Below are 26,708 nucleotides of genomic sequence, written 5' to 3'. Positions count from 1 at the left end.
TTCTCTCCACCCTCTCTATGTCACATCCTGTTTCCACCCTACTTGGCAAGTATATATAAAGACAGCATTGTGAGTTTTAGGGTACTTTAGTTTAGCTTAGCTTGGTATAGATTGCGCTGCGTCCTGCATGAATAAAGAGATACTGCCTACAGCTCAACCATGAGTCCCTGGTCATCTGTTACCTGCCCGTGAAGCCAGCCCGGCGAAAACAACATAGCCCGGCAAAAACAACATATTTATTTATTTATTTGCCACCAAGTTTACTGCTGGGGCTCGGTGCCTGTACCACAAATCCACTGTTCCTGGAGGCCATTTTTTCCCCTTTTATTGCCCTTGTTGTTAAATGTTATTGTGGTTATTATTTTCGTCATTCTTATGATGTCGTTGTTATTGGATAGGACAGAGAGAAATGGAAAGAGAAGGGGAAGAAGATAGAGGGGGAAAGAAAGACACTTGCAGACCTGCTTCACCGCTTGTGAAGCGACCCCCCTGCAGGTGGGGAGCCACAGGCTCGAACTGGTCCTTGCGCTTTGCACCATGTGTGCTTAATCCGCTGCCCTATCACCTGATCCCCTCATCTTTATTTTTTTAAGGACACTCCATACAGTTTTCCAAAGGGGTTGTACCAGTTTGCATTCCCACCAGCAATGTAGCAGAGTTTCCTTTTTTTCTACAATCTCTCCAACATCTGTCATTCCCTGGTTTGTTGATGTAAGCCATTTTCTCAGGTTTGAGATGGAATCCTAGTGTGGTCTTCATTTGCATTTCTCTAATGATAAGTGAGTTAGAGCACTTCTTCATGTGTCTGTGGGCCGTGTGTATCTCTACTTTAGAAAATTGTCTGTTTAGTTCTTTAGTTCACTTTTTTTATTGGGTTATGTTTGCCTCTTTTGTAGATTTGTACCAATTCTGTATAGATGTTTGATATGCAAGTACCTTCTGTGATTTACTAGCTTGCCAGGTTCAGTCCTTAGCACCACCATAAGCCATGACTGAGCAATGATCTGGTAACTATATAAATAAATAGCCAGAAAAGTAGCTCACTTGGATACTGTGCTACATTGCCATCCACATGATCCAGGTTTGAGCCTGGCACCCACTACACTGAAGGAAGCTTTGGTCTTTCTCATTCTTTCTGCCTTCTCTATCTTAATCTACAATCATCATTATTATAATAATAAAATAAAAATAAATGAATGAGTAGCAAGTTATATAAAACATTTTTTCAGATACAAGAAAACAAAGTTTTTATATGTGATATCTTGGAATTGGATTATTTTGATTGGGGGATTAATAGTTTACAGTCAACAGTAAGTACAAATGTTGGTATATGTGTAAAATTTGTCAGTTTCTTGCAGAACGTTCTGACAACTACTTAGGTCCTCCTTCACCATGGTGCACCAGGACCTGAACCCCCCTCACCGACTCCCTGGGGTCCTTTACTTTGGTCCAATACACCAAACCCAGTCCAAGTTCTGCTTTGTGTTTCCCCTTCTGTTCTTATTTCCCAATTTATCTCCATGAGTTAAATCATCCTATCTTTTTTTTTTTAATTTTTTTAAAATATTTTATTTTATTTATTTATTCCCTTTTGTTGCCCTTGTTGTTTTATTGTTGTAGTTATTATTGTTGTTGTCGTCGTTGTTGGATAGGACAGAGAGAAATGGAGAGAGGAGGGGAAGACAGAGAGGAGGAGAGAAAGATAGACACCTGCAGACCTGCTTCACCACCTGTGAAGTGACTCCCCTGCAGGTGGGGAGCCGGGGTTCGAACCGGGATCCTTATGCCGGTCCTTGTGCTTTGCACCACCTGCGCTACAGCCCGACTCCCTCATCCTATCTTTCTTTCTCTGGCTTATCGCACTTAACATGATTCCTTAAAGCTCCATTTAGGACGAGGTGAACAAGGTGAATTCATTACTTTTAATAGCTGAGTAATAATCCATTGTGTATATATATCACAACTTTTTTTTAAAAAAAACTTTATTTATTGGATAGAGGCAGTCAGAAATTGAGAGGGAAGGAGGGTGATGGGGAGAGAGAGAGAGAGACCGACCTGCAGCTCTGCTTCACCACTTGAAAAGCTTTCCCCTGTAGGTAGGGACTGGGGGCTCGAACCTGGGTCCCTGCAATTTGTACCATATGCACTCAACTAGGTGTGCCACCACCTGACCCCTAAATTTTTTTTCCCCTAAGGTACTGCTCAGCTCTGGCTTATGGTAGTGATGGTGGTGTAGGGAATTGAACCTGGGACTATGGAGCCTCAAGAGAGTCTGTTTGCATAACCATTATGCTACCCATCCCCATCCCTATATTACAACTTTCTAAGTCAGTCATGTGTTCTTGGACACCTGGGTTTCTTCCAGGTTTGGGCTATTACAGATTGGGCTCCTATGAACATAAATATACACAAATCTTTGTGGATGGGTATGGTTAGTTCCTTAGGCTATATCCCCAGGAGAGGAATTGCAGGGTCATAGAGTAGGTCTATTTCTAGCCTTCTGAGAGTTCTCCAGATGGCTCTCCACAAGGGTTGGACCAATTTACATTCCCACCAGCAGTGCAGGAGGGTTCCTTTGACCCCACAACCTCTCCAGCATTTGGTGTTGCTGTCATTTCTGACATATGACATTCTCATAGGAATGTAGTGGTATCTCATTGTTGTCTTAATTTGCATTTCTCTGACAATGATGTGGAGCCTTTTTTCATGTCTGTTGGCCTTTTGGATCTCTTCTTTGGAGAATATTCTGTTCATATCCTCTCTCCACTTTTGATGGGATCGATAGGTTTTGTGTTGCGGAGTTTGGTGAGCTCTTTATATATTTTGGTTACTAGCATTTTGTCTGATGTATGGTATGTAAAGATCTTCTCCCATTCTTTTTTTTTTTTTAAGTTTTCTTTTTTTATTATTTATTTATTCCCTTTTGTTGCCCTTGTTGCTTTATTGTTTTAATTATTATTGTTGTCTGTCTTTGTTGTTGGATAGGACAGAGAGAAATGGAGAGAGAAGGGGAAGACAGAGAGATGGGGAAGACAGAGAGGAGGAGAGAAAGATAGACACCTGCAGACCTACTTCAACGCTTCTGAAGCGACTACCCTGAAGCGACTACCCTGCAGGTGGGGAGCCGGGGGCTTGAACCAGTATCCTTAAGCTGGTCCTTGTGCTTTGTGCCATGTGCGCTTAAGCCACTGTGCTACCGCCCGACTCCTGATCTTCTCCCATTCTGTAAGGGGTCTCTTTGTTTGGGTGATTGTTCCTTTTGCTATGCAGAAGCTTTTCAATTTGATGTAGCCCCATTGATTTATTTTTGTTTTAATTTTCCTTGCAGTTGGATTTGTATCATTGAAGATGCCTACAAAAATTTTCCTCTAAGTATTTGATAGTTTCTGGTCTAACATACAAGTCCTTGATCCATTTGGAATTTACTTTTGTGTGTGGTGAATTATGGTGGTTCAGTTTCATTCTTCTGCACATTTCAACCCAATTTTCCCAATATCATTTGTTGAAGAGACTCTCCTTTGGAGAGTTTCGGTTCCTTGTCAAAAATTAGATGTCCATAGGTGGAATTAACTTTTTATTTACCATCATTCATTCATGTTGTAGCATGTGTCAACAGTTCTTTCCTTTTTTTATTTCTTATTTATGTATTAAGATTTTATTTATTTATTCATGAAAAATGATAGCAGAGAAAGAGAAAGAACCAGACATCACTCTGGTACATGTGCTCCTGGGGATTGAACTCAGGACCTCATGTTTGAGAGTCCAGTGCCTTATCCACTGCACCACCTCCCAGAACACAGTTCTTTCTTTTCTTTTTTTTTAAATAGTTTAAATTTATTTTCCCTTTTGTTGTCCTTGTTGTTTAACATTATTGTGGTTATCGATGCCGTTGTTGTTGGATAGAACAGAGAGAAATGGAGAGAGGAGGGGAAGACAGAGAGGGGGAGAGAAAGACAGACACCTGCAGACCTGCTTCACCGCTTATGAAGCGACTCCCCTGCAGGTGGGGAGCCAGGGGTTCAAACCAGGATCCTTATGCCCGTCCTTGCACTTTGCACCATGTGCGCTTAACCCGCTGCGCCACCGCCCAACTCCCAGTTCTTTCATTTTTATAGGCAGGTGTCAGTAGTTTATCCCTTTTTTAAAATTCTTTTTTTTTAAAAAAAATTCTGTTTATTAGATAGAGACAGCTAGAAATCAAGAGGAAGGGGGATATAGAGAGGGGGAGAGACGGAGAGACACCTGCAGCCCTGCTTCACCACTTGTGAAGCTTTCCCCATGTAGGTAGGGACCAGGGGCTTGAACTTAGGTCCTAGGGCACTGTAAAGTATGTGCTTAACCAGGTGTGCCACTGCCTGGCCCTGAGTTTATCTCTTTTCATGATGTGATTATAGTCCACTTGATGGATATATTATATGATATTTATTCATATGTTTATTTTTTTGAATTTTTTTTTATTAAGGAGGTTAGTGACTTACAGTGCAATCATTGACATATGCATACAATTTCATTATGTAATAATCCCCAAAATGTTCATATGTTTATAGACATTTAGACTGTTTCTAATTTGAAACTATTATGAATGATAATGTTCAATTTGTGTAATTTTGTGTGACTGTTCTCATTTTTCTGTTCTTTCCTTGCTTTTTTTTTTTTTTCTTGGTTTGTTGTTTTTTCCACCATGTTAAAGCGATACTGTGGCTCAGTGCTGGCACTACAAATACACTGCTCCCAGTGGCCATTGTTCCCTTTTTTTTTTTTTTCCTTTTTCTTTTTATTTGACAGGACAGAGAGAAATTGAAAGAAAAAGGGAGATGGAGGGGGAGAGAGAGAGAGGGCAGGGGTAGATAGCATAATGGTTATGCAAACAGACTCTCATGTCTGAGGCTTCAAAGTCCCAGGTTCAGTCCCCTGCACCACCATAAGCCAGAGCTGAGTAGTGCCCTAAAGTCTTTGAGAAAGAGAGAGGGGAGAGAGAAAGACACTTGCAGACCTGCTTCACCGCTCATGAAGCTCCCCCCTTGCAGTTGGGGAACAGGGGCTCAAACCAGGGTCCTTGTACATGGTGATAGGTGCTCTTAAAGAGGTGTGTCATCTCCCAGGCCCTTCCTTCTCTCCCTCCCTCCCCCTTCCTTCTTTCCTTCCTTCCTTCCTTTTTCCAGAATCTGATCATCTCTGGCTTATGGTGATGCAGAAGATTGAATATTGGGCTTCGGAACTTAAGACATGAGAGTCTCTTTGCATAACCATTGTGCTATCTACCTCTGCCCTGTTCTCATTTTTCTTGGTGTATACCAAAAAGTGGAATTGTTTGGTGTGTGTGTGTGTGTGTGTGTGTTTGCGTGTGTGTGTTCGTGCACATCTAGAGAGAGAGAGAGAGATAGTACCAGAATACCACTCTAGCATATATAGTGCTAGAAATCAAAACTGGGTTCTTATACAAGCAAGTTTTGTGCTTTATTCACTGTGCAACCAACCTTCCCGGCCACCAAAAATGAGACACTTCTGAGGGTGAAAGGTGCACCATTATTATTATACCAGGACAAGCAGAACTGAGCAGAATACATTCTTACTCTACTTATATACCTAGAAGCTGCAAGATTCAGTTCCTAATTACAGGAAACTTTCTGGCCATGTGATGAGTTAAGGTCCCAAAACCACATACCTGAGTCAGCTATGGAATCAAAGTAAAAGTACATTATTAAGAAGGAAAGCAGAGCACATTTTATTTCCTCCAGGAGATAGTATGTTCTCTAAGGGAATTAATTTCTCACATTTGTGTTTGTCTTACCTATGGCCCCATGAGTGCCTGTGCTTGATAGGGTCTCAGCAAGGACACATGGAATAAATGAATTAATGTGAGAATAAAGAATACAGGCTCGGGTGGGGGTATATAGCAAAATGGTTATGCAAAGAAACTCTCATGCCTGAGGCTCTGAAGTCCCAGGTTCAATCCCCAGCACTACCATAACCCAGAGCTGAGTAGTGCTCTGGTAAATAATAATAATAATAAATAAATAAATAGACTCTTATACCTGAGGCTCCATAGTTCCAGATTCAATCCCCAGCACCATTCAATCCCTGAGCACTGCTTTGATAAAAACAAGGAGGGAGTTGGGCAGTAGTGCAGCGGGTTAAGCGCACATGCCACACAAAGCTCAAGGACCTGCATAAGGATCCTGGTTTGAGCCCCTGGCTCCCCACCTGCAGGGGGTCTCTTCACAAGTGGTGAAGCAGGTCTGCAGGTGTCTATCTTTCTCTCCTCTCTGTCTTCTCCTCCTCTCTCCATTTCTCTCTGTCCTATCCAACAACGACAACATCAATAACAGTAATAATAACTACAACAGTAAAACAACAAGGGCAACAAAAGGGAATGAATAAATAAACAGAAAATAACAAAGAGACAGAGAAATTGAGAGGAAAGGGGAAGATAGAGAAGGAGAGACAGGTACTTTTATGAGGTAAGAGGATTTATATTCCAGAAACAAAGGGAATAGTTGGGTCTCATTGATCCTTCCCTTTCTAAATTCCCCTCACCTTTCAGACCTACAATTTTAGGAACTTCTTGGAATTGGTGCCTGGCCTTGAAGGAAGGAGCTGGATTCGGAGACTGGAACAGGATACCAGTTTTGGGTGATAAGACCTTGAGGTGGGATGGTGTGCTGTAGTGGAGATAAAATTGAACACTGTGACTGGGGCCTCTCGTAGGAGAACTTTTAAAAGCCTGGCTGGTTGACTTTTAAATATGACCGATAAGCGGGTCCTTGGGCTGGAGATGAAAGGAGTGTCTGCGGGAGATTAATCTGATGGCTCTGGGCCATTGATCTGGATCTTTCTGGAAGCTATGTGAAAACTAAGAGGCCCTCTAGGAGGCTTTTGCAATAGTTAAGTCCCCAGCCTTTCAAACAAGGGTTTGAAACTCCTGCCAGTCTACTCTTATGATACACATAGCTTCCGGGGAGTTCAATAATAAGTAATGTATTTTTTAAATTTATATGAACGATTTCTTTAATTATCTTTATTTATTTATTGGATAGAGACAGAGAAATTGAGAGGGCAGGGGGAGAAATAGAGGGAGAGAGACACCTGCAGCCCTACTCGTGAAGCATTCCCCCTATAAGCAGGGACCAGGGGCTTGAACCTGGGTCCTTGTGCACTGTAGTGTGATAAGTAGTGTACTTATTTTATTTGCTCAAAGATTTATTACTTAGTGGTTGGGAAGATAGCTCAAATGGCAGAGAATTGAGATCTTCATGCTGAGGTTTCCTGTTCAGTCCTTAGCACTACATATACTGGGGTGGCACTCTGGCTTGTCTTGCTCCCTCCTCTCTGTCTCATGTGAAACTCTTTGTATCGTATATGCAATAAATAAGAAAATATATATCTGGTGTGTGTGTGTGTGTGTGTGTGTGTGTGTGTTTTAACCAGAGCACTGCTCAGGTCTGTTTTATGGTGAGGCTGAGGCTTGAACCTGGGACTTTGGATGCCTCATGCATGAAAATCTTTTTTGCATAACCCTTATGCTATCTCCTCAGCCTGATCTAGATGAATTTCAAGGAACAGTTTTGCTAGATCACAGTTCTGGTATGTAGAAAACCATAGAAAGGAAGAAATCCAAGATGGCACCAGGTTTTAAACTTTGGAGAAAGTGTATGCTTGGGTGAGGGAGATAGCATCATCTTTTGGTGTCATTATTCCAGGAATAAGCTTTTCATTGTATCCTGGAGTTCCTTAGCAAGATTGACCTCCACTTGCACATAGTGGTAACTTACCCAATAATGTTCTCTTGAAGCGGCTTCCTTCCCTTCCTGTCTCATTTCCCCACTCCCTTTTTCATGCTTCCTGGAATCACCTCCCAAGTAAATTACTTCATTTGAAACCTTAAAGTCTGCTTCTGGTTACCCAAGACTAAGACAGAGACCTGCTGACTGTAAGTCACTACGCATACCAGCTATCTGTTTAGTGCTTTACAAATGTAATCTATTATTACTACTAATCACTACCTAAGATCCTCATGTGTGTTACCTTACAGTTTGGACCCACCACTTCTAGACTTTCCCTGGATGTCCCCTTCCTACCTCTTTCTATTAATATTTTTTGGGGTGGGGAGTGCTAGGGATCAAACCTGGGCATCAGTCTAACTCCAGAGCTTGATGACTTCATCATGCTAAACTGAGGCCGGTACAATCCTGTGACTTGTGAATGCTGGCTTCCTTATTTCTCCACTGCGAACCCAAATATCAGGCTCTCTTTGCCAGATGTTTTGCTATAACAAGTTAGTCAGCCACACCTGAACCCCAGATGCTTACCTCACTGAGCTGTAGAACAGGATTCTTAGATAGAACAATAAGGTAGGAAAGCCTCATTATTCAGAATTTAGGAAGAGAAAAAGCAGTATGTGTCTCTCTCTGTGTGTATGTATGTGTATGTTATACTCTCTATATAAAGCATATACATATTTATATGTTGTATCTTATTATGATAAGGAGAATCTTGACAAGTTCAGACCTAAGATTTCCTTTTCACAGCAAGGTATGTGCTAGAAATTTCAGGCTCCTCCTTCCCCTTCAGATCCAGCCCCTAGAGCATCATGAAAGCCTTGGGGACAAAGAGGATGCATCCCAATATTTACACTATGGTGTAATAAAAGACTGGTGCTAAATGGACCTCCTGGCTTTGGTGTGGATCATTGCTATCCCTGGTGCCCAGCTCTGCTCCTCCCCTCCAGTTCACCACAAATATGTTGCCTTTTATCATGTTGCTGGAGTTTGTTTCATTCATTCATTCACTCACTCACTCACTCACTCACTCACTCAGTAAGATGTTTTGAACACCTATTGTGGACCACCAAATACCAGTGGGTTTTTGCTAGCATAGTATAAGGACTGATAAACTATAAACTGAATCTGTAAGTAAAGTAGATCGTATGTTAGTGATTAGTGGTAAGCCAAAAAAGAAAGCAATGCAAAGGCCCAAGAAGAATCAGGGGTGGGGTAGGAAACCAGGAGAGGCTATGTGAGGAATGCAACTGGAGTTAAAACCCAGGAGAAGTGAGGGAGTGGGTCATGTGGCTATCCGGGGGCAGAACATTCCAGGCAGATGGAACAGCAAATACAAAAGAAACAGGTATGCCTGGTATGCTTCAGGAACAAGAAGGCAACTCAGCAGAGTGAAAGAAAGAGTAGTGGGAGATTGGGGTGATCATGTAGGGTCTTGTGGGCATCATAAGGATAATTCCCGGGGGTCAGGTCTTATCTGCTATGCCCAGATAAGACAGGTGGAGGCTAGGGTGGAGGGGGGGTTCACATCTGGAGGCTGCTTCTGTAATCCATGTGAGAAGAGATACAGTTTAGACCAGATGTCCTCAATGGAAGCTGAGGAGAAAAGAAGTGAAGATGAGGGCTGGGAGATAGCATAGTAGTTACACAAAAGGATCTCATGCCTCAAACTCATGTCGCAGGTTCAATCCACAAATACCACCTTAAACCATGCTGAGCAGTGCTCTGGTGTTCCTCCCCTAAAAAAAAAAAAAAAAAAAGTGAACCTGTATTTCAGACACAGACTCCCCCAAGGGGCCAGTGAGATAGCTTCCCTAGGATGGTCCCTATTATGCTGTGCATGTGACCCAGGTTTGAGCCGCAAGCACTCCACATGGGATTACTATGGCACCGAGGAAAGCTTCTGTTCTGTGGTGTCTCTTCCCTCCCTCTCTGTTTCAATATTGAAAAAGTCAGCCTGGAATGCTGCGACCCCAGCAAGGTGAGGAGGGGAAGAACCAACTTGAAATACATCATGGATTAGTTATAGGAGACCAGTAAGGACACGAAAGAATTAGATTGAGACTCTGGAGATATTTTGAAAGTAGCATAAACTGGGGAGATAACATGATGGTTATGCAGGGAGATTTCCATGCCTGAAAGTAGTGCCTCCACACAGTCTCTGGTGAAGGATTGTGAATGTGAGAGAGAGGAGCCAAGAGAGACAACAAATGTTGTAGCCTGAGAAATGGAAGGCCAAGGCTGCTGTTTGCTGATATGGGGAAGCCTGCAGGAGGAGCACATTTGTTGGGGGAAGAGAAATTGAGCTTAAAGTTGCCAAGTGAGATAAGCCAAAAAGAGAGAGACCAATGCCAGATGGTCTCACTTACAGGTGGAACATAAGAAATAAGGACAGATGAAGCGAAAGGACTGGAGTAAGGATCCTGGTTCGAGCCCCCAGCTTCCCACCTACAGGGAAGTCGCTTCACAAGCAGTGAAGCAGGTCTACAGATGTCTATCTTTCTCTCCCCCTATCTTCCCCTCCTCTCTCCATTTCTCTCTGTCCTATCCAACAACAACAACATCAATAACAATAAGAATAACTACAACAACAATAAAAAAGGGCAACAGAAGTGAATATATATATATACACACACACACACAGAAAGGGAAAATAGAGGTGACATTTGGATGTGGCATGTTGCACCAAAGCAAAGGACCATGTGGGATAGCAGGGAGAGGGGTGGAGAAGGTGTTGGGTCCTAGTGTAGGATGGCAGAAATGGCGCTAAGCTAGGAGTGAGGGTGTTCTGCAGATAATCTTTTGGGGGGTGGGAGAGATGAGAAACTGTACCCAGGTGGTACAGTTTATTTAAGGTGGTGCTGTGAACCATTATCTCTCCCCCCAAAATTATTTGAAAATAATAATAAAAATAAAATAGAGCTGCCAGGTGGGCATTCACATAGAGTTGCCAAGAAGCCAGCTTCTATGTAAAATAGAAACAAACAACAGCCCCAGAGCCCCACCCTACTAGGGAAAGAGAGAGGCAGACTGGGAGTATGGATCGACCAGTCAACGCCCATGTTCAGCAGGGAAGCAATTACAGAAGCCAGACCTCCCACCTTCTGCATCCCACAACGACCCTGGATCCATACTCCCAGAGAGATAGAGAATGGGAAAGCTATCAGGGGAGGGGATGGGATATAGAGATCTGGTGGTGGGAATTGTGTGGAGTTGTACCTGTCCTATCCTACTGTTTTGTTAATATCTCCTTTTTAAAATAAATAAATAATAATAATAAGAGACTAAGAGAAAAGAAAAAAAAGAAACAAACAACAGGTCTGTTCACAGGCTAGATTTTATTTGATTGTGATTCCTGAAGTACTGTGTTGAGTACTATAAAAAATGTACTTATGGGAGTCGGGCTGTAGCGCAGCGGGTTAAGTGCAGGTGGCGCAAAGCACAGTGACCGGCATAAGGATCCCGGTTCGAGCCCCTGGCTACCCACCTGCAGGGGAGTCGCTTCACAGGCGGTGAAGCAGGTCTGCAGGTGTCTGTCTTTCTCTCCCCCTCTCTGTCTTCCCCTCCTCTCTCCATTTCTCTCTGTCCTATCCAACAACAACAACAATAATAACGACAACAATAAAACAACAAGGGCAACAGAAGGGAATAAATAAATAAAATAAATATTTTTAAAAAATGTACTTATTGGGCTGGGGAGACAGCATAATTGTTATGATTTTTGTGCCTGAAGATCAGAGGTTCCAGGTTCAATCCCCAACACCATTATAAGCCAGAGCTGAATATTGCTCTGGCATTTCTGTCTCCCTCTATATGTCTCTTTCATTAAGAGATAATAAATATTGTTTTAGGGAGTTGGGCAGTAGCGCAGCCGGTTAAGTGCATGTGGCGCAAAGCACAAGGACACGGACATAAGGATCCTGATTTGAGCCCCGGCTCCCCACCTGCAGGGGAGTCACTTCACAGGTGGTGAAGCAGGTCACTTCACAGGTGGTGAAGCGCTTCCACACTACGATCATCCTCTCTGGCATTATGCTATTCCACTGCAGAATACTGTGCCCCAGTATGGTTCTGTAGCCCCCATGTCCACTTGGTCGATTCCAAATTATATTCCTCCATGAGGATCATTTCTGGAACCATCCGTTCCACCCCGGTTCCATGGCTGCCAGTTCTTAGCAACATCGCCCCGCCAGATATTCGTCGGGATGCGGCATCATCTAAGTTTATTTCCCACGTCTACGCTCGACCGGACCTGCCAATATACGCGGATATCTTCGCCCACCCTGTCCAACTCTTGTCGTCTCGTCATCCAATCTGGTCTCCTACGCCTACACTGAACTTCTCTGTTCCAGACTCTTGGAAACAGAGTTGGCAGTCAGCTGAGGTAAAGAACAAACACCTCATCACAGACCCCTGCAAGCGTCAACCCGGCTTTGACCTAGCACGTTATGACTGGGCCCTCCTCAATCGCTATCGAACAGGCCATGGCCGGTGCGCCGCTATGTTCCATCGCTGGGGAGCCAGAGACGACCCGAACTGCCCCTGCGGCTCCAGACAGACTATGACCCACATAGTCAACGACTGCCACCTCTCCAGATTCAAAGGACGTCTCGAAACTTGACATCAGGCTCAACCTGACGCTGTTGACTGGCTACGGAAGAAGGGCAAACGCTAGAAGAAGAAGCAGATCTGCAGGTGTCTGTCTTTCTCTCTCCCCCCCCCCCCCGTCTTCCCTTCCTCTCTCCATTTCTCTGTCTTATCTAACAATGACGACATCAATAACAATAATAACTACAACAACAATAAAAAGACAAGGGCAACAACAGGGCAAATAAATAAATAAAATCTAAAAAACAAAAGTAAATTGAAAATTAAAAATAAGATAAAAAATAAAATAAAATATTGTTCTAATTATTTATGAGAAAGGTTGAGAAAGAAAGAATGAATCAGTGCTACACATGTGATGTCAGGGGTTGAGCTCAGAAACTCACTCAATATTTTATTCACTACACCACCTCCTAGGCTGTTTATGTCAAGGCTTTTTTTAAAAATTTTTTTTACTTATTTATTCTCTTTTGTTGCTATTGTTTTTATTGTAGTTATTATTGTTGTTACTGATGTTGCTGTTGTTGGACAGGACAAAGAGAAATGAAGAGAGGAAGGGAAGACAGAGAGGGGGAGAGAAAGACAGACACCTGCAGACCTGTTAAACCACCTATGAAGTGACTCCCCTGCAGGTGGGGAGCCGGGGGCTCGAACCGGGATCTTTATGCTGGTCCTTGTGCTTTGCGCCACATGCGCTTAACCTGCTGCGCTACTACCCAACTTCCATCAAGGCTTTTATCCAAACTCAATGAAAAAGAACTTTTAAAATGTTTTTATTTCGCCAAAGGGAGAGAGGAGAGAGCACCAGAGCATCATTCTAGCCTGTGGGGTTTTGGGGCTCAAACGTGGCTCAAACTTTACCTATTGAGTCATTTTTCCTTCCTTTTTACAAATTCTTATTGATTTTTATTTGCTTATTACAGAGCTGGGATTTTGTGTATGCATGCATGCACACCACTCCCAGGCCAACATGTTCTCATTCAGATAGGAAGAGGCAACACAGTACTGGAGCTTGTCCCAGTGTTGTGACATCCATGTGCTGCTAGGACTCAGACCCAGGTTATACAGGGTAATGCTTATTTCCTATCTGTCAAGCTATCTCTCCAGCCCCTGAGTCTTTATTACTATTATTATTATTTTCTTTTTGTCATCAATGGAGTTTTCACCACTCCAGGATAACTTTTTCTCCCTTGGATAGAAAGATACAGAGAAAGAGGGAGAGGGAGAGAGATATATCACAGCACCAAAAGTTCCTCCCATGTGATAGGGGCCAGACTCAAATTTGGGTCATGCACATGACAAAGCAGCGCACCATCCAAGTGAACTATTTTGGCAGCTTCTATGAGCCACGTCTTCCCTCTCTCCCTCCTCCTTTTCTCCCCCTCCTCTAGTATTTTATTTATTTTAATTAGAGAGATACAGGTAGGTAGGTAGGTAGGTAGGTAGGTAGGTAGGTAGGTAGGTAGATACCATAGCACAGCTCAGCTTTGGTTTATGGTGGTACTGGGGATTGAACTGGGACTTCAGAGCCTCAGGCATAAAAGCACTATGCTATCTCTGCTACCCATGAGCCATTTCTTGATCTATACAGAAATCTGCCTGGGAAACTAGATAGGTAAATAATGGCAGACTCAGGGCAGAAGACATTTCCTTGTAAGTGGAAATGTGAAGAAATTTCTACATATATATTTTTGTTTATCCTTTTAACATTTCTTAGTACTTTTATTTTACATTTTTTAAAAGATAAGAGAGAACCAGAGCATCACTCTTGTTTATTTGATGCCAGGGATCAAACTCAGGACTTCATGCATGAGAATTCAGGGCTTTATCCTCTGTACCACCTTCCAGGGTGCTGTTTTATTTTTACCAGAGCACTGCTCATCTTGGTGTGTGGTGGTGCTGGGGATGAAGCCTAGAACCTAAAAGCCTAAGACATGAGAGTCTTTCTTTTATTTTATTTTATTTTATTTTATTTTATTTTATTTTTTTTGCCTCCAGGGTTATCGCTGGGGCTTGACGCCTGTAATATAAATCCACTGCTCCTGGAGGCCATTTTCCCCATTTGTTGTCCTTGTTGTTGCCATTGCTGCTGTTGTTGTGGGGTAGGACAGAGAGAAATCAAGAGAGGAGGGGAAGACAAGAGGGGGAGAGAAAGATAAGACACCTGCAGATCTGCTTCACCATACATGAAGCTACCTTCCCTGAAGGTGGGGTGCTGGGGGGCTGGAACCAGGATCCTTATGCCCATCCTTGTGCTTTGCACCAAGTGCGCTTAACCTGCTGCACTACCGCCTGACCCCCAGACACATAAATATTTTTAAAAAATATATTGTTGGGACAGTTGAGAAGTTTTGTATATAGATTGTGGTATTGTAATAATACAAATTTTCTAACTATGATCATTATTTGTGTTTATGTGGCTTGTGGGAGACTGTCTTATTGCCACCAAGGTATCACTGGTGCTTTGTGCATGGATGACAAATCCACTACTCCTGGCAGCCATTTTTTTCCATATATATATACATATATGAAAGAAATTGAGGGGGGGGCCAGGTGGTGGCACACTTGGTTGAGTGCACATGTTACAATGCACAAGGACCCAGGTTCAAGCCCCTGGCCCCCACTACAGGAGGAAAGCTTCACAAGTGGTGAAGCAGGTCTCTCTTCCTCTCTATCTCCCCTTTCCCTCTTGATACCTGGCTATCTCTATTCTAATAAATAAAGACGCTAAAAAATTTCAAAAATAAAAAATGAAAAGAAATTGAGAGGAAGGAGATAGAAAGAGAAACAGCTGCAGCCCTGCTTTACCACTTGTGAAATGTCTCTCCTGCAGGTAGGGACTGGCGTCTTGAAGCCTGGTCCCTGCACATGCTTGACATGTCTGTTAGCTGGGTGTACCGCTGTCCAGCCCCTGGCCTATTCTTATTTATTTATTTCCCATCAGGGTTATTGCTGGGACTCAATGTCCACATTATGAGTCCACTGCTCCTAACAGCCATTTCTTCCTTTTTTTTTTTTCCTTTGATTTTATTAATAGACGAGATAGAAATTGAGAGGGGCGGGGAGATATAGGTGGAGAAAGAAATATAGACACTTATAGACTTGCTTCACTGCTAACGAAATGGTCCCCCTATCATGGGATGCTAGGGCTTAAACCGGGATCCTTGAGTATGGTAATATGTGTGCTAAACCAAGTGTGCCACCGCTCAGTTCCCTGACCTTTTTTTTTTTTTTTTTTCTTTAAAGATTTGTTTTAGGTATTACATGTGGGAGAGAGTTTCATATGCTGGGGTACTGAATCAGGAACCTCAGGAAAATTCATTCATTGCTCTGCCAGCTGAGCCGTCTCCCCAGCTGTGACTGTTCCACTCTTAGGAGGCATAGGCTGAAATATTTAGGGCCTCTAAGTCATAATGTCTATATTTAAGTTTTATGGTTCAACATAACACACACCTTTAGGTAATAGGTATCAATTGGTATTCACATAGATGAAAATATTCATTATCTTTGCAGTTTTCTTATAGGTTTGAAATGAGTAGGATAGGAATGTTCCAAGCTGCCCGAATTTCAGGATCCATCTTCATCAGGTGGTAGATAGAGTATGTCATCCAGCCTCCCTTCGGAGGATGGAACATTCTCTACCGTTGTTGATCCATGTTGAGGGCAAGGTTATATATCTTTATTTTTAACAAAGCACTGCTCAGCTTTGGCTTTGAACCTGGGACCTTGAAGTCTCAGGCATAAAAGCCTATTTGTATAACTGTCATGCTATCTCCCTGGCCCAGCTTTTATAAAAAGGCTTCATACTGTTTTTATTTCTTTTACACAAATGAACCCATTTCAACCTAATCACTATATATGGGAGGTACTGCCTTTTAAAGGCACAGAGAAGTGGTGTAACTTGCCCAAAGTTACACAGCCAATAAGGGTGAAAGGGCAGAGCAGTGGGGTTTAGACCTTTTAGTGTTTTTCACCATCTACCTGACAGTGAAGCTAACATCATGAGATAGATACATCTCTGCTAGAGCTGCCATCCCAAGAAAACTTGTTACTCAGACTTTTTTTTTAAGGGCCTCTGTATTCCTTGAGATAGGGAATAATAGTAATAACAACAACTATTACTATTATCATCATTTAACAGGCTCCGTCTATGACTACTCATTGTACACCAGACCTGGGTGAGAGGTTGTTTTTACCTAATAAGTTCTCAGAAATCCTCTGGGTAGTAACATTCTTATTATGCTCACTGGACAAAAGAGGAAACAGTCTGGGAACTTCCCTTAACTCCCTCAGAGTCAGAAGGCATGAATGAGCAAGGCTTTGAACTCAAGCAGCCAGATTGCTGAGTTTAGTCTGCTTCTGTGTTTAGGGGACTCTTCTGTGTTTAGGGGATCGCTTCTTCCTATCATCAGAGCAGGTCTGAAGGTAACTCAGTCAGGGGTGGATCTCACCCACGCCTCTGCTCACCCACTCAGTTCCCAGATAGGGACACTTCAGTGATGAAGAGGAGTGGGAGGAGGAAGGAGGCATGGTATCCTTCCTCCTTGGGGCTTTTCATCTGGACTGTGACATTCCATTCCCAGCTCTCCTCTAATTTGCTATTTCATTGAGTAACTTTTTTTCTAATTGAATGCACCTGGTCAGAAACTCCTTCTTCTATTGGCCCAGATCATTGCTTTGTCTTTATTAAAAAAAAAAAAAAATTGTGAATGGGGTGTGTGTGTTGGGGGGGGGGGGACTGTTCCTTTGTGGTAGAGGTAATTGGTGAAGTTCCCAGGAAGATCAGTTAGCCTTTCTGGAATTCCTCTGCCCTGGCAGCCCCCCTGGCTGTCTTCTTGACATTGGAGACCCAGGATGATTTGGCTATCAAATATGGCGCTCCCAAGCAGGGGCCAGACACAGGTATCTCTCAAAGCCTTGCACACCAGCAGCTCCCTTCCTTCAGGAATAAGCTAGCAACTGGTTTATCAACACACATTGCTGGAATAGTAGCAGAAGAAGCAGTAGAATGAAATGGTTTAGAGCATAAACGTTGAAACCAGACTGCCTGGGTTGAATTCTGCCCTCTTCGGGTTGGGGAGGTCTCATAATGGTTGAGTTACCAAAGCTGCCAGATTCAACCCCTAGCACCACCATAGGCAAGAGCTCAGCAGTGCTCTGGTAAAAAATCAACACACAAATAAATAAAAGGAAAAAATAACTAAATAAACAATTTTTTTAAGATTTTATTTATTTATTCATGAAGATAGAAAGAGAGAGAGAGAGAGAACCAGACATTACTCTGGTACATGTGCTGTCAGGGATTGAACTCAGGACCTCATGCTTGAGAGTCTGATGCTTTATCCACTGCGCCACCTCCTGGACCACAATAAACAATTTAAATTCTGCCCCCATTCTACCTTTCTCTGGCTGTGGAAGCTCAGGCAGTTTCTGTGTCTGCTCTGAGTATTGGTCTGCTTTTCTGTAAAATGAGGGTGGCTGGTAAGGAATAAGAATACATTTCTTACACTTTAAAATTTTTTTTTAAAGATTTATTTATTAATGAGTGAGGAGGAGGTGGAGGAGAGAGAGAGAACCAGAGCATCACTCTAGAATTTGCAATGCTAAAAATCAATTTCAGGACCTCATGCTTAGAAGTCTGTTTTTTTTTAATTTTTTTAAATTTATTATCTTTATTTATTGGATAGAGACAGCCAGAAATCAAGAGGGAGGGGGTGATAGAGAGGGGGAGAGACAGAGAGAGACCTGCAGCCCTGCTTCACCATTTGTAAAGCTTTCCCCCTGCAGGTGGGGACCGGGGGCTCGAACCCGGGTTCTTGAGCACTGTAATACATGTGCTCAACCAGGTGCGCCACCACCCGGCCCCGGAAGTCTAATGTTTTACCCACTGTGCCAATTGCCAGATCACTCTGGTAAGGCTAGTGTAAGAATGAGCTGATTTGGTACCTGTCAGATTTGTATAGATAGTGGAAGACCAAGAGCACTGCACCAAAGGCTGCTATTACAGCACAGTGCTTACTTAGTCCTATGGAAAGACAGACATACTGGACTCAATCCTTGCCCTTAAGGAGAAGCATTATTTCATAATAACCTAAAATTAAAAAGGGTGCAGTTGGGGTTGGGTGGTGGTTGCACCTAGTAGAGTGCATACATTACTGTGCACAAGAATCTGGCTTCAAGCCCCCAGTCCCCACCCACAGGAGGAAAGTTTCAAAAGTGGTGCAGTGCTGCAGGTGGCTTTCTTCTCCCTTCTTAACTTCTCTATTTATTTTTCTTTATTGGGGGGAATTAATGGTTTACAGCCAACAGTAAAGTACAGTAGTTTGTATATGTGTAACATTTCTCAGTTTTCCATACAACAGTTCAACCCCCTCTAGGTTGTCCTCTGCCATCATGTTCCAGGACCTACTTGAACCCCCCTCCCAAGTCTTTTACTTTGGTGCAATTATCTATATCTATTTTAAAATAAAAAAAATATTTATTTTCCCTTTTGTTGACTTTTTAAAAATTGTTGTAGTTATTGTTGTTATTGATGTTGTTAGATAGGACAGAGAGAAATGGAGAGAGGAGGGGAAGACAGAGAGGGAGAGAGAAATATAGGCACCTGCAGACCTGCTGAATTCACCGCCTGTGAAGTGACTCCCCTGCAGGTGGGGGGCGGAGGGGGGGACTCAGACCAGGATCCTTACACAGGTCCTTGCGCTTTGCACCATGTGCACTTAACCTACTGTGCTACCGCCCAACTCCCTATCTATATATATTAGTAGTTTTATTTTAATGAGAGAAAGAGAGAGATACCAGAGCACTGCTCAGCTCTGACTTATGGTGGTATGGGGGGATTGAACCTGGAACTTTAGGGCCTTAGGCACTGAAAGTCTTTTTGCATAATCATTATACTACCTCCTCTACCCTTCCCCCTCAACTTCTCTCTGTCCTTTCAAGTTAGAGAAGGAATGAAAAGGGTGCAGTTTGAGAGGAGTTGAAAAGATCATCAGTACGTTATTTAATTCCACTATATCTTAGTTTTCCTATTCAAGAACAATTTTTAGAGGCCAGGAAAGTAGGTTGTAGGCACCCTGCTCCGTGCCTAACACATAGTCAGCTATGCATAGGGTTTGTCTACACCTTCCCAGGATCTTACATTCTGGACCTGGAGAGATTGCAAGTGCAGATCCAGTTAGCCCCAATGCAGGGCATGTACAGTGAGAACTGTACATGGATAATAACATTCTTCCTATGCTCACTGGACAAAAGAGGAAACAGCCTGGGAACCTCCCCTAACTCCCTCAAAGTCAGAAGGCATGAATGAGCAAGGCTTTGAACTCAAGCAGCCAGACTCCAGAGTCTAGTCTGCTTTAGAGACCAGAAGGTTGACCGTTCCTGAGACTGAATTGTTCTTGAAAGACTTCATAGAGGTCAGAGCTGAACTGGGCCTAGGAAGATGAGTAAATACACTAAACAGAGGATATATGAGCTGAGCAGGGATGGAAAAGGACTTAAGAGATGGGGAGAGCAGTGGGAGTCCCTCCCATACTTTTAGAAGTCTGCAGAAAAGACTGCTACTCTTTTTTCTTTCCCATATTGTTGTCTCACTTGAGTTTTCCTGGCTATGTAACTGACACTCATCTTACTGTAATGGAATGTTAATTCTCCGTAGAAGTGAAGGGCAGTGGTTATTTCAGATTCAATGAGCTTTTGATGTCTTCCTTAAAAAAAAAAAAAAAAAATCATGGCCAGGGAGGTGACTCACTGGAATAGTGTACAAGACTTGGCTTGCATGAATGATATTCCTGTTTTCAGTTCTCCGCTCTACCAACTGAACTATCAAAAAGACTAATTCCTATTTTCAAACCTAGCACTGCATATGCTGGAGTCATATGCATATTACATATGCCTCTTTTTATAAGTAAATGGATAAACGAATAAATAAATAAAATTTTAAATGAAGAGTTATTGGCCGAGGAAATAGCATAATGGTTATGCAAAAAGACTTTCATGCCTGAGGCTCCTATGTCCTGGGTTCAACCCCCATACCACCAGAAGCCAAAGCTGAGTAGTGCTCTCATAAAAAAATAAATAAGGGGCCGGGTGGTGGTGCACCTGGTTGAGCACATGTGTTATAATGCACAAAGATCCAGATTCAAGCCCCCAGTCCCCATCTGCAGGGGGAAAGCTCTTCACAATTGGTGTAGTAAATCTGCAGCCACCTCTCTCTCTCTCTAACCAGAGCACTGATCAGCCCTGGCTTATGGTGGAACTGAACCTGGAACTTTAGAACATTAGGCATGAGAGTCTCTTTGCGGTAACCATTATGTTGTCTACCCCTCCCTCTCTCTTCCTCACTATCTCCCATTTACCTCTTGATATCTGGCTGTCTCTATCAAATAAATATAATAAAATGAACATTTATTTCATTTTATAAAAAAGAAGAAAGAGACCAGAGCTGTACTCTGGCATTTGTGATGTCAAGGATCAAACTAGGGTTTTTGTACATGCAGGTCTTACACTCTACCCAGTGAGTCACTTTCTTGGCTGCATTGGGTAGTTTTCTTGATAAACATCTTTTTAGATTTTTTAAAAAAAATGTTATTTATTGGACAGAGAATGAGACAGTGACAAAGACCAGCATATTATTCATCTCTGGCATATATTGGTGCTGAGAATTGAGTCTGGGACCTCTTGAGGCCTCAGATGCTGTTTCTTTTTAAAGAAATATACATTTGAGCTGTATTATTTTATTGGTTCAGCATTTTATTTAGCAGGAGAATTTGGTTATAACAACTGTATTGAGCAAGGAAGATAGCATAATAGTTAAGCAAAAAAGACTGCCTGAGGCTCCAGAGTCCCAGTTTCAATTCCCCATTACCACCATAAGCCAAAGCTGAGCAGTACTCTGGGAAAAACAAACACACAAATAAACAACAAAAAACTCCAACTCTATCAAAAGCCATAGAATGTTTCATAACCTTAGAAAATCCTACTTCTAGAAATGAATTCACTTAATTAATGAAACAATCATTGATATGTACAAAGATATTAGCACAAAATATTTTACAGTATAATTAATTTACCAGAGCATTGCTCATCTTTGGCTTATGGTGGTTCTGGGGATTGAACCTGGGATATTGGAGCTTTAGGAATCGGAGTCTTTTTCCATGACCATTATGCTATCTCCCCTGCCTGATAGTATTATTTTTAATAGGGGAAGAACTAGAGACAAATTCCCAACAATTCAGTTTTGGTAAATTACATCATTACACTTTCAGTTAATGACATGCTACATAGTCATTAAAAATAATGTAGAGGAGGCCAGGCTGTAGAGCAGTGGGTTAAGCTCACATGGCACAAAGCCCAAGGACCTGCATAAGGATCCCGGTTCAAGCCCCCAGTGGTGAAGCAGGTCTGTAGTGTCTGTCTTTCTCTCTTTGTCTTCCTCTCCTCTCTGATTTCTCTCTGTCTTATCCAACAACTATGACAGCAATAAGAACAACAATGATAAACAACAAGGGCAACAAAAGGGAAAAAATGGCCAAAAATAATAATAATAATGTAGAATATTTAAGGACATGAAAAAAATGCTAACAGTATTGTTTAGTGAACAATCCAACTTACCAAATAGCTTGTGATGATCTCATTTTTAAAAGTGTATGTTTATTCATAGAACAGTTTTAGAAAAATAAACACTGGCATTTGACAGGTTATCTCTAGATGATGAAATTGCAAATGCCTATTTTTTGTGTCTTATCTGTATTTTGTAAATTCTTACGATGAAAATGCTTATTTCCATAATATGAAGGCCACTATAAAATTTACTACATAAAAAAGAACAATTGAGAAAATGCTTAGCAATAATAATAGTCTCTTCTATACAATCTAGTCATTCCCCCCCTTTTGTCCCCCCCCCTTTTTTTTTGTAGAGACAGAGAAGGCAGAGTCAGAGAGGGAGGGAAGAGAGAGAAAGAGAGAGAAACTGACCAGGATTACAGTCTGGTGGGGGTGAGGCTCCAGCCTGGGTTTCCAGAAGCACAAGGTGCACTATCCAAGTGAGCTATTTGCATAGCCATTATGCTGTTTCCCCAGTCTTGATTGATTGATGAGGAGATGCCTGCAGTAGTGCTTCACCTTTCTACTGCAGTTTCCACCACTGCAGGTGGGGACTGGGGACTTGAACCCTCCTCCATACTCATGGTAATTTGTGTGCTCTACTGGATGTACCCTAAGGCCTCAACTGACCCATACATAATTCATTCATATTGCCTGGGGATGATCGCAATAGAGAGCCAGGGAGGGATTCCCAAAGGCCTCCACCCTTTTGGAACATTACTGAGGCCTGTGGTCAGTCTCATGGTTATGTGGAATCCAGCTTTGGGGAGAACGACAAAGTAACCCAAAGTCTGGGAGGTGGTAGAAATGCCAACTGGAAGATTTTATAGAATCTGAGCAAGAAAATCCTTCAGAGGATCTAGTTTCTCTGCCCACGTTTTCCTCATACAGAAACTAAAGCGACTTAAGGACTTGTCCAAGACCACAGAGACAATTTAATGACAAGGTGAAGCCCTCATGCCAACTGCTTTGTCATTCTGTAACCTGCTAATTTAGATCAGCCTTTCCCTACTTTATGTGCATAGAAATCACTGGGGAGATCTTGTTAAAATAGGAATGTTGATCCAGAGGCCTGGGGTAGACCTGAGGGTCTGTTTTTCCCACCAGCGCTCAGGTGATGCAGATAGATGTTGCTGGCCTGGGAAAGCTTTATGTAAAAATGGTGTAGCCCACTGAGAATCTGGAAAGATCAACTTCCACATGCTACCTCTGCTTGATTGTTAAAAGTTACGCTTGTTTCCTCCTCTGCAAAATAAGTGGCGTACTACCTAATTCAAGCATTTCGCCAGGATTTATTAAGTTACGTGATTGGAACTGTCCACGAAGCTGGCGTACTTTATTTATTTTTATGCTCTCCAGGGAGGGCAAGCAGCGGGTGAATAGGGTCTGATGAATGAATGGGGGGAAAAAAAAAACCTGTGCAGAAAAGTCTCTTCCTGGGCGACTCAACGGAAGAAACTGGGAGGGCTCGGGAAGCCTCGTGGATGGGGGGCAGGCCCACCTCCAAGCAAGTTCCTTAGACCCTGGGGTCAGCGAGGCCCCGCAGCGCCCGGAAGCCGGGCCGCCGGCGCTCGGCGGACCAATGCGGTGGCCCGGGGGAGGGGGGAGCTCCTGCCAGCCCTTTCCGTCGGAGGCGCCCGGGGCCCCGCCCCTTGGAACGTAGCGACGTCCGAGCATTCCACGGTTGCTACATCGTCGCGAGGGGCGGGGCGCCTGTCAGGGAAGCGGTGCGCGCGCCGGCGCGGGCGCGTTGGGGCTCCGCCGCACAGTGCCAGCGCCAGCAGCAGACTCGCAGCCTGCGCTCTCCGGCCCTCCGCCTGCGTCGAGGCTCGCGAGCCCGCACTCCGCCCTGCCCGTGCGCTGTCTTGAGTATGGAGCTACTGTGCTGCGAGGGCACCCGGCATGCGCCCCGGGCCGGGCCAGACCCGCGGCTGCTGGGGGACCAGCGTGTCCTGCAGAGCTTGCTCCGCCTGGAGGAGCGCTATGTGCCCAGCGCCTCCTACTTCCAGTGCGTGCAGAAGGAGATCAAGCCGCACATGCGGAAGATGCTGGCGTACTGGATGTTGGAGGTACCGCCTGGACGGGTCTCCCCTCCCCCGCTTCCACTCCGGACTTCCCGGGGCCGCCCTGTGGGGACATCCTGATCCCAGCAAGAGTCAACTAGATGCTTCAGTGGCCCAGGCCGCAGCCTGACCGTTCACTCCGGCCTGCACCCAAGCCGCTAAGCCTCCGTGGCGTCCTTCCCCCCCCCCTTCCTCCATCCTGACTCTTGTTTGTCACCCCAATTTACCCTCCTGGGGCTGGGAGAGCCGGACATGGGGCACCCTCCCCTCCCTCTGCCCTGGGTCTTCGGCTTCTCTCCCCCGCCTGCTCTTTTTGGGAGAGCGCGCCTGGAAAACCCTGGGCTCGGCCGCCCCCGCCCGCGCCATCGCCCGTGCCCGTGCCCGCGCCCGCGCGCCGGTTCCTGTGTCTGTCGGGGGTGCTGGCGGGGAAGGCGGTGGGGGTGGCGCGCGCGCGGTTCCGGCCGTCAGGGAAATGAAAAGTGCGGGAGTCTCCTCCCTTCCCCTTGGGTGTGTGCAGTTATTGGTGGTGAAGGGCGTGAGGTCCCGACTCAGAAGCTTGTCTGGGTGACTCTTGTGTCCCCCAGCCCTGCCCGGCTGCCATTCTGTTCGCTGTGTGGGGGAGGGGAGTCTCAGCTCGGAATCCTTATGGAAAGGAGCTTCTGGCGCCCCCCCCCACCCCCCAGAGGAGGAGGCCACGCAGAGGAAGTGAGGGGCGTCACCTTGCGGAAAGCCACTGCACCCTCCTCCGATTTAGGCCATGTCGCTCCAAGTACCCTTTTACTCTCATTCCACCCCCTCACCCCCAGTCTATCGCACTTAAGCATTACTCCGGCCAACCCCCCATTTAGTGCCGCTGTGTTTCCTACTCCTTCGGCCCCAGAAATGACTGTGCACCCTCCCCCAGGTGTGTGAGGAGCAGCGCTGCGAAGAGGAAGTCTTCCCCCTGGCCATGAACTACCTGGATCGCTACCTGTCCTGCGTTCCTACCCGCAAGGCTCAGCTGCAGCTCCTAGGTTCGGTCTGCATGCTGCTGGCCTCCAAGCTGCGCGAGACCAAGCCCTTGACCATCGAGAAACTGTGCATCTACACCGACCATGCTGTCTCTCCCCGCCAGATGCGGGTGCGTGCCTAACTCCCCTCCCTACCCCCACCCTCACCCCACCGCCACCACATTCAGCCTTCCTGAGGGTGGGGCGGAGTGCGGGGGTGGGGGGAGCTAGGACTGCAGAGGATTTCTGCCCGCTGGAGGGAGTAAGGCTAGTAGAAGCTGCTGCGGTTTTTTCTTTTGGGGAGGGGGGCGCAAAAGAAGGGACACTGGTGTGCGGATCAAGGTAGCCCCCAGCCCAGGCTTGAACTGCCAACATGCACTGAATCCCCATTCTCCTGTAGGGGGTGCCACTCCTTCCTGGTCTTTCCTCCAGATAGCAACAAGTCAAACTGCATGTCTACATTCACTAGTACTTTGCCTCTGGGTTTACACAGCCACCGCGAGTTATTTATTGGCAGCAGCAGGACATGCCTGCACACCCCCACTAGAGTGGGGGAGTGGAATGTGCTCCACGTGGGGGAGGGGGTCTGCCTTGCTTGGGTCCTTAACCCGTAGTGGACTTTGTGATAGGAAAGCCGATTAGAGGCAGGCCCTGATTGCTCTGTGAAAGGGGAAAGGCCTTTCAGCCCACTTTCTTCACCAGACCAGGCAGCTCCTAATTCTCCATTCCCTGTCTCTTCTGAGGCCCTTGAGCAGCTGGGATGCACTCGGTGGGATTCCGCTTTAGATCCCCTAACCAGAGAGAGGGGTTGAGGGGCAGACTGGGGGCTAAGTTGCAGCTGCTTCTGATGTGATAATGAACCCCCCTCCCCTGGCCCACCCACTAGACCAAGGTCTTTCATAACCCTGTGGGGAGCTGCTGTCACTCCTGTGGTTTGGGAAGTGGCTCCCTGGGCCTCTTGCTGGGAACTCAGGCTGGGCTCTTCCCAAGACCAGGCAGGAGTCACTTGGTTCTTTTTCCCCACTGAGCCCTCTTGGTGAGCAAGTGGGGAGCTGCTTAAATCCGGAAGAGGTTATTTAGGGTTTGCAGATCATAGGGGAAAGGGGGCACTGGGGGACAGGGTGGGTGAGCTGGCACCTTCCTCCACCTTGCTGTGCAGCAGCCAAGTCTTCTCCTGACCCCGAGAGGAGTCTCTGGGCCCCATCTCCTGGAGAGGAGGGCAACGTGCAGGCTGCTCTGATTGGCTGGCGGGGACGCCAGGGTACTGGGGCCCCCCTCTGACTGCTGCTTGTGGAGGAACAGGATTCCTCTTCCTGCCAAGTAGCACTCAGAGATGGGAGTAGGAGGCCAGAGTTGGGAATCTGGGAGGCCCTATAGGCTTATTGTCGTGAATCTGGTAGCTTTTTTGGCAAGTCTGAAGGTGGAGATTGTTTTCAGGACCAGCTAGTAAACGGGGTGTTTTTGGAGGGGCTGTGTGTGGAAGGTGGAAGGGGGCTTCTTTTTTGTGAATAGGCTGGGATGGCTGGCGTGCGTGCCTTTGTGTGAGGGGAGCTTTTCAGAACAGGCCGAAGTGTTCTTCCCTCCCTCCCTCCCTCCCTCTGCCTGAGTTGGGGGTGGAGCATGCACATGCCTTCCTAGAAGGTCAGAGTTGGAAGGGACCTCAGAGAACT

At 44.9% G+C, this 26,708-nt stretch overlaps 1 protein-coding gene across 2 annotated transcripts in view; it reads left to right on the top strand.

The window, feature by feature from the left end:
- Window positions 1-26,708, top strand: part of CCND3 (cyclin D3) — a 169,544-nt gene that overhangs the window by 139,089 nt on the left and 3,747 nt on the right. Inside the window, exons 1-2 of one of the 2 annotated variants that reach the window (XM_007529743.3) lie at window positions 23,691-24,055; window positions 24,954-25,169. In XM_007529743.3, coding sequence (XP_007529805.1) covers window positions 23,858-24,055; window positions 24,954-25,169 — 414 coding nt within the window. In that variant the 5' untranslated portion in view covers window positions 23,691-23,857. Of the gene's footprint in view, window positions 1-23,690; window positions 24,056-24,953; window positions 25,170-26,708 lie in introns of those variants that run through there. The other variant, XM_060189821.1, reaches the window with a different exon arrangement.

This window comes from Erinaceus europaeus, chromosome 4, assembly GCF_950295315.1.
Source record: "Erinaceus europaeus chromosome 4, mEriEur2.1, whole genome shotgun sequence".
Lineage (NCBI taxonomy): Eukaryota > Metazoa > Chordata > Mammalia > Eulipotyphla > Erinaceidae > Erinaceus > Erinaceus europaeus.
This window is presented reverse-complemented; position numbering and strand designations above follow the sequence as displayed.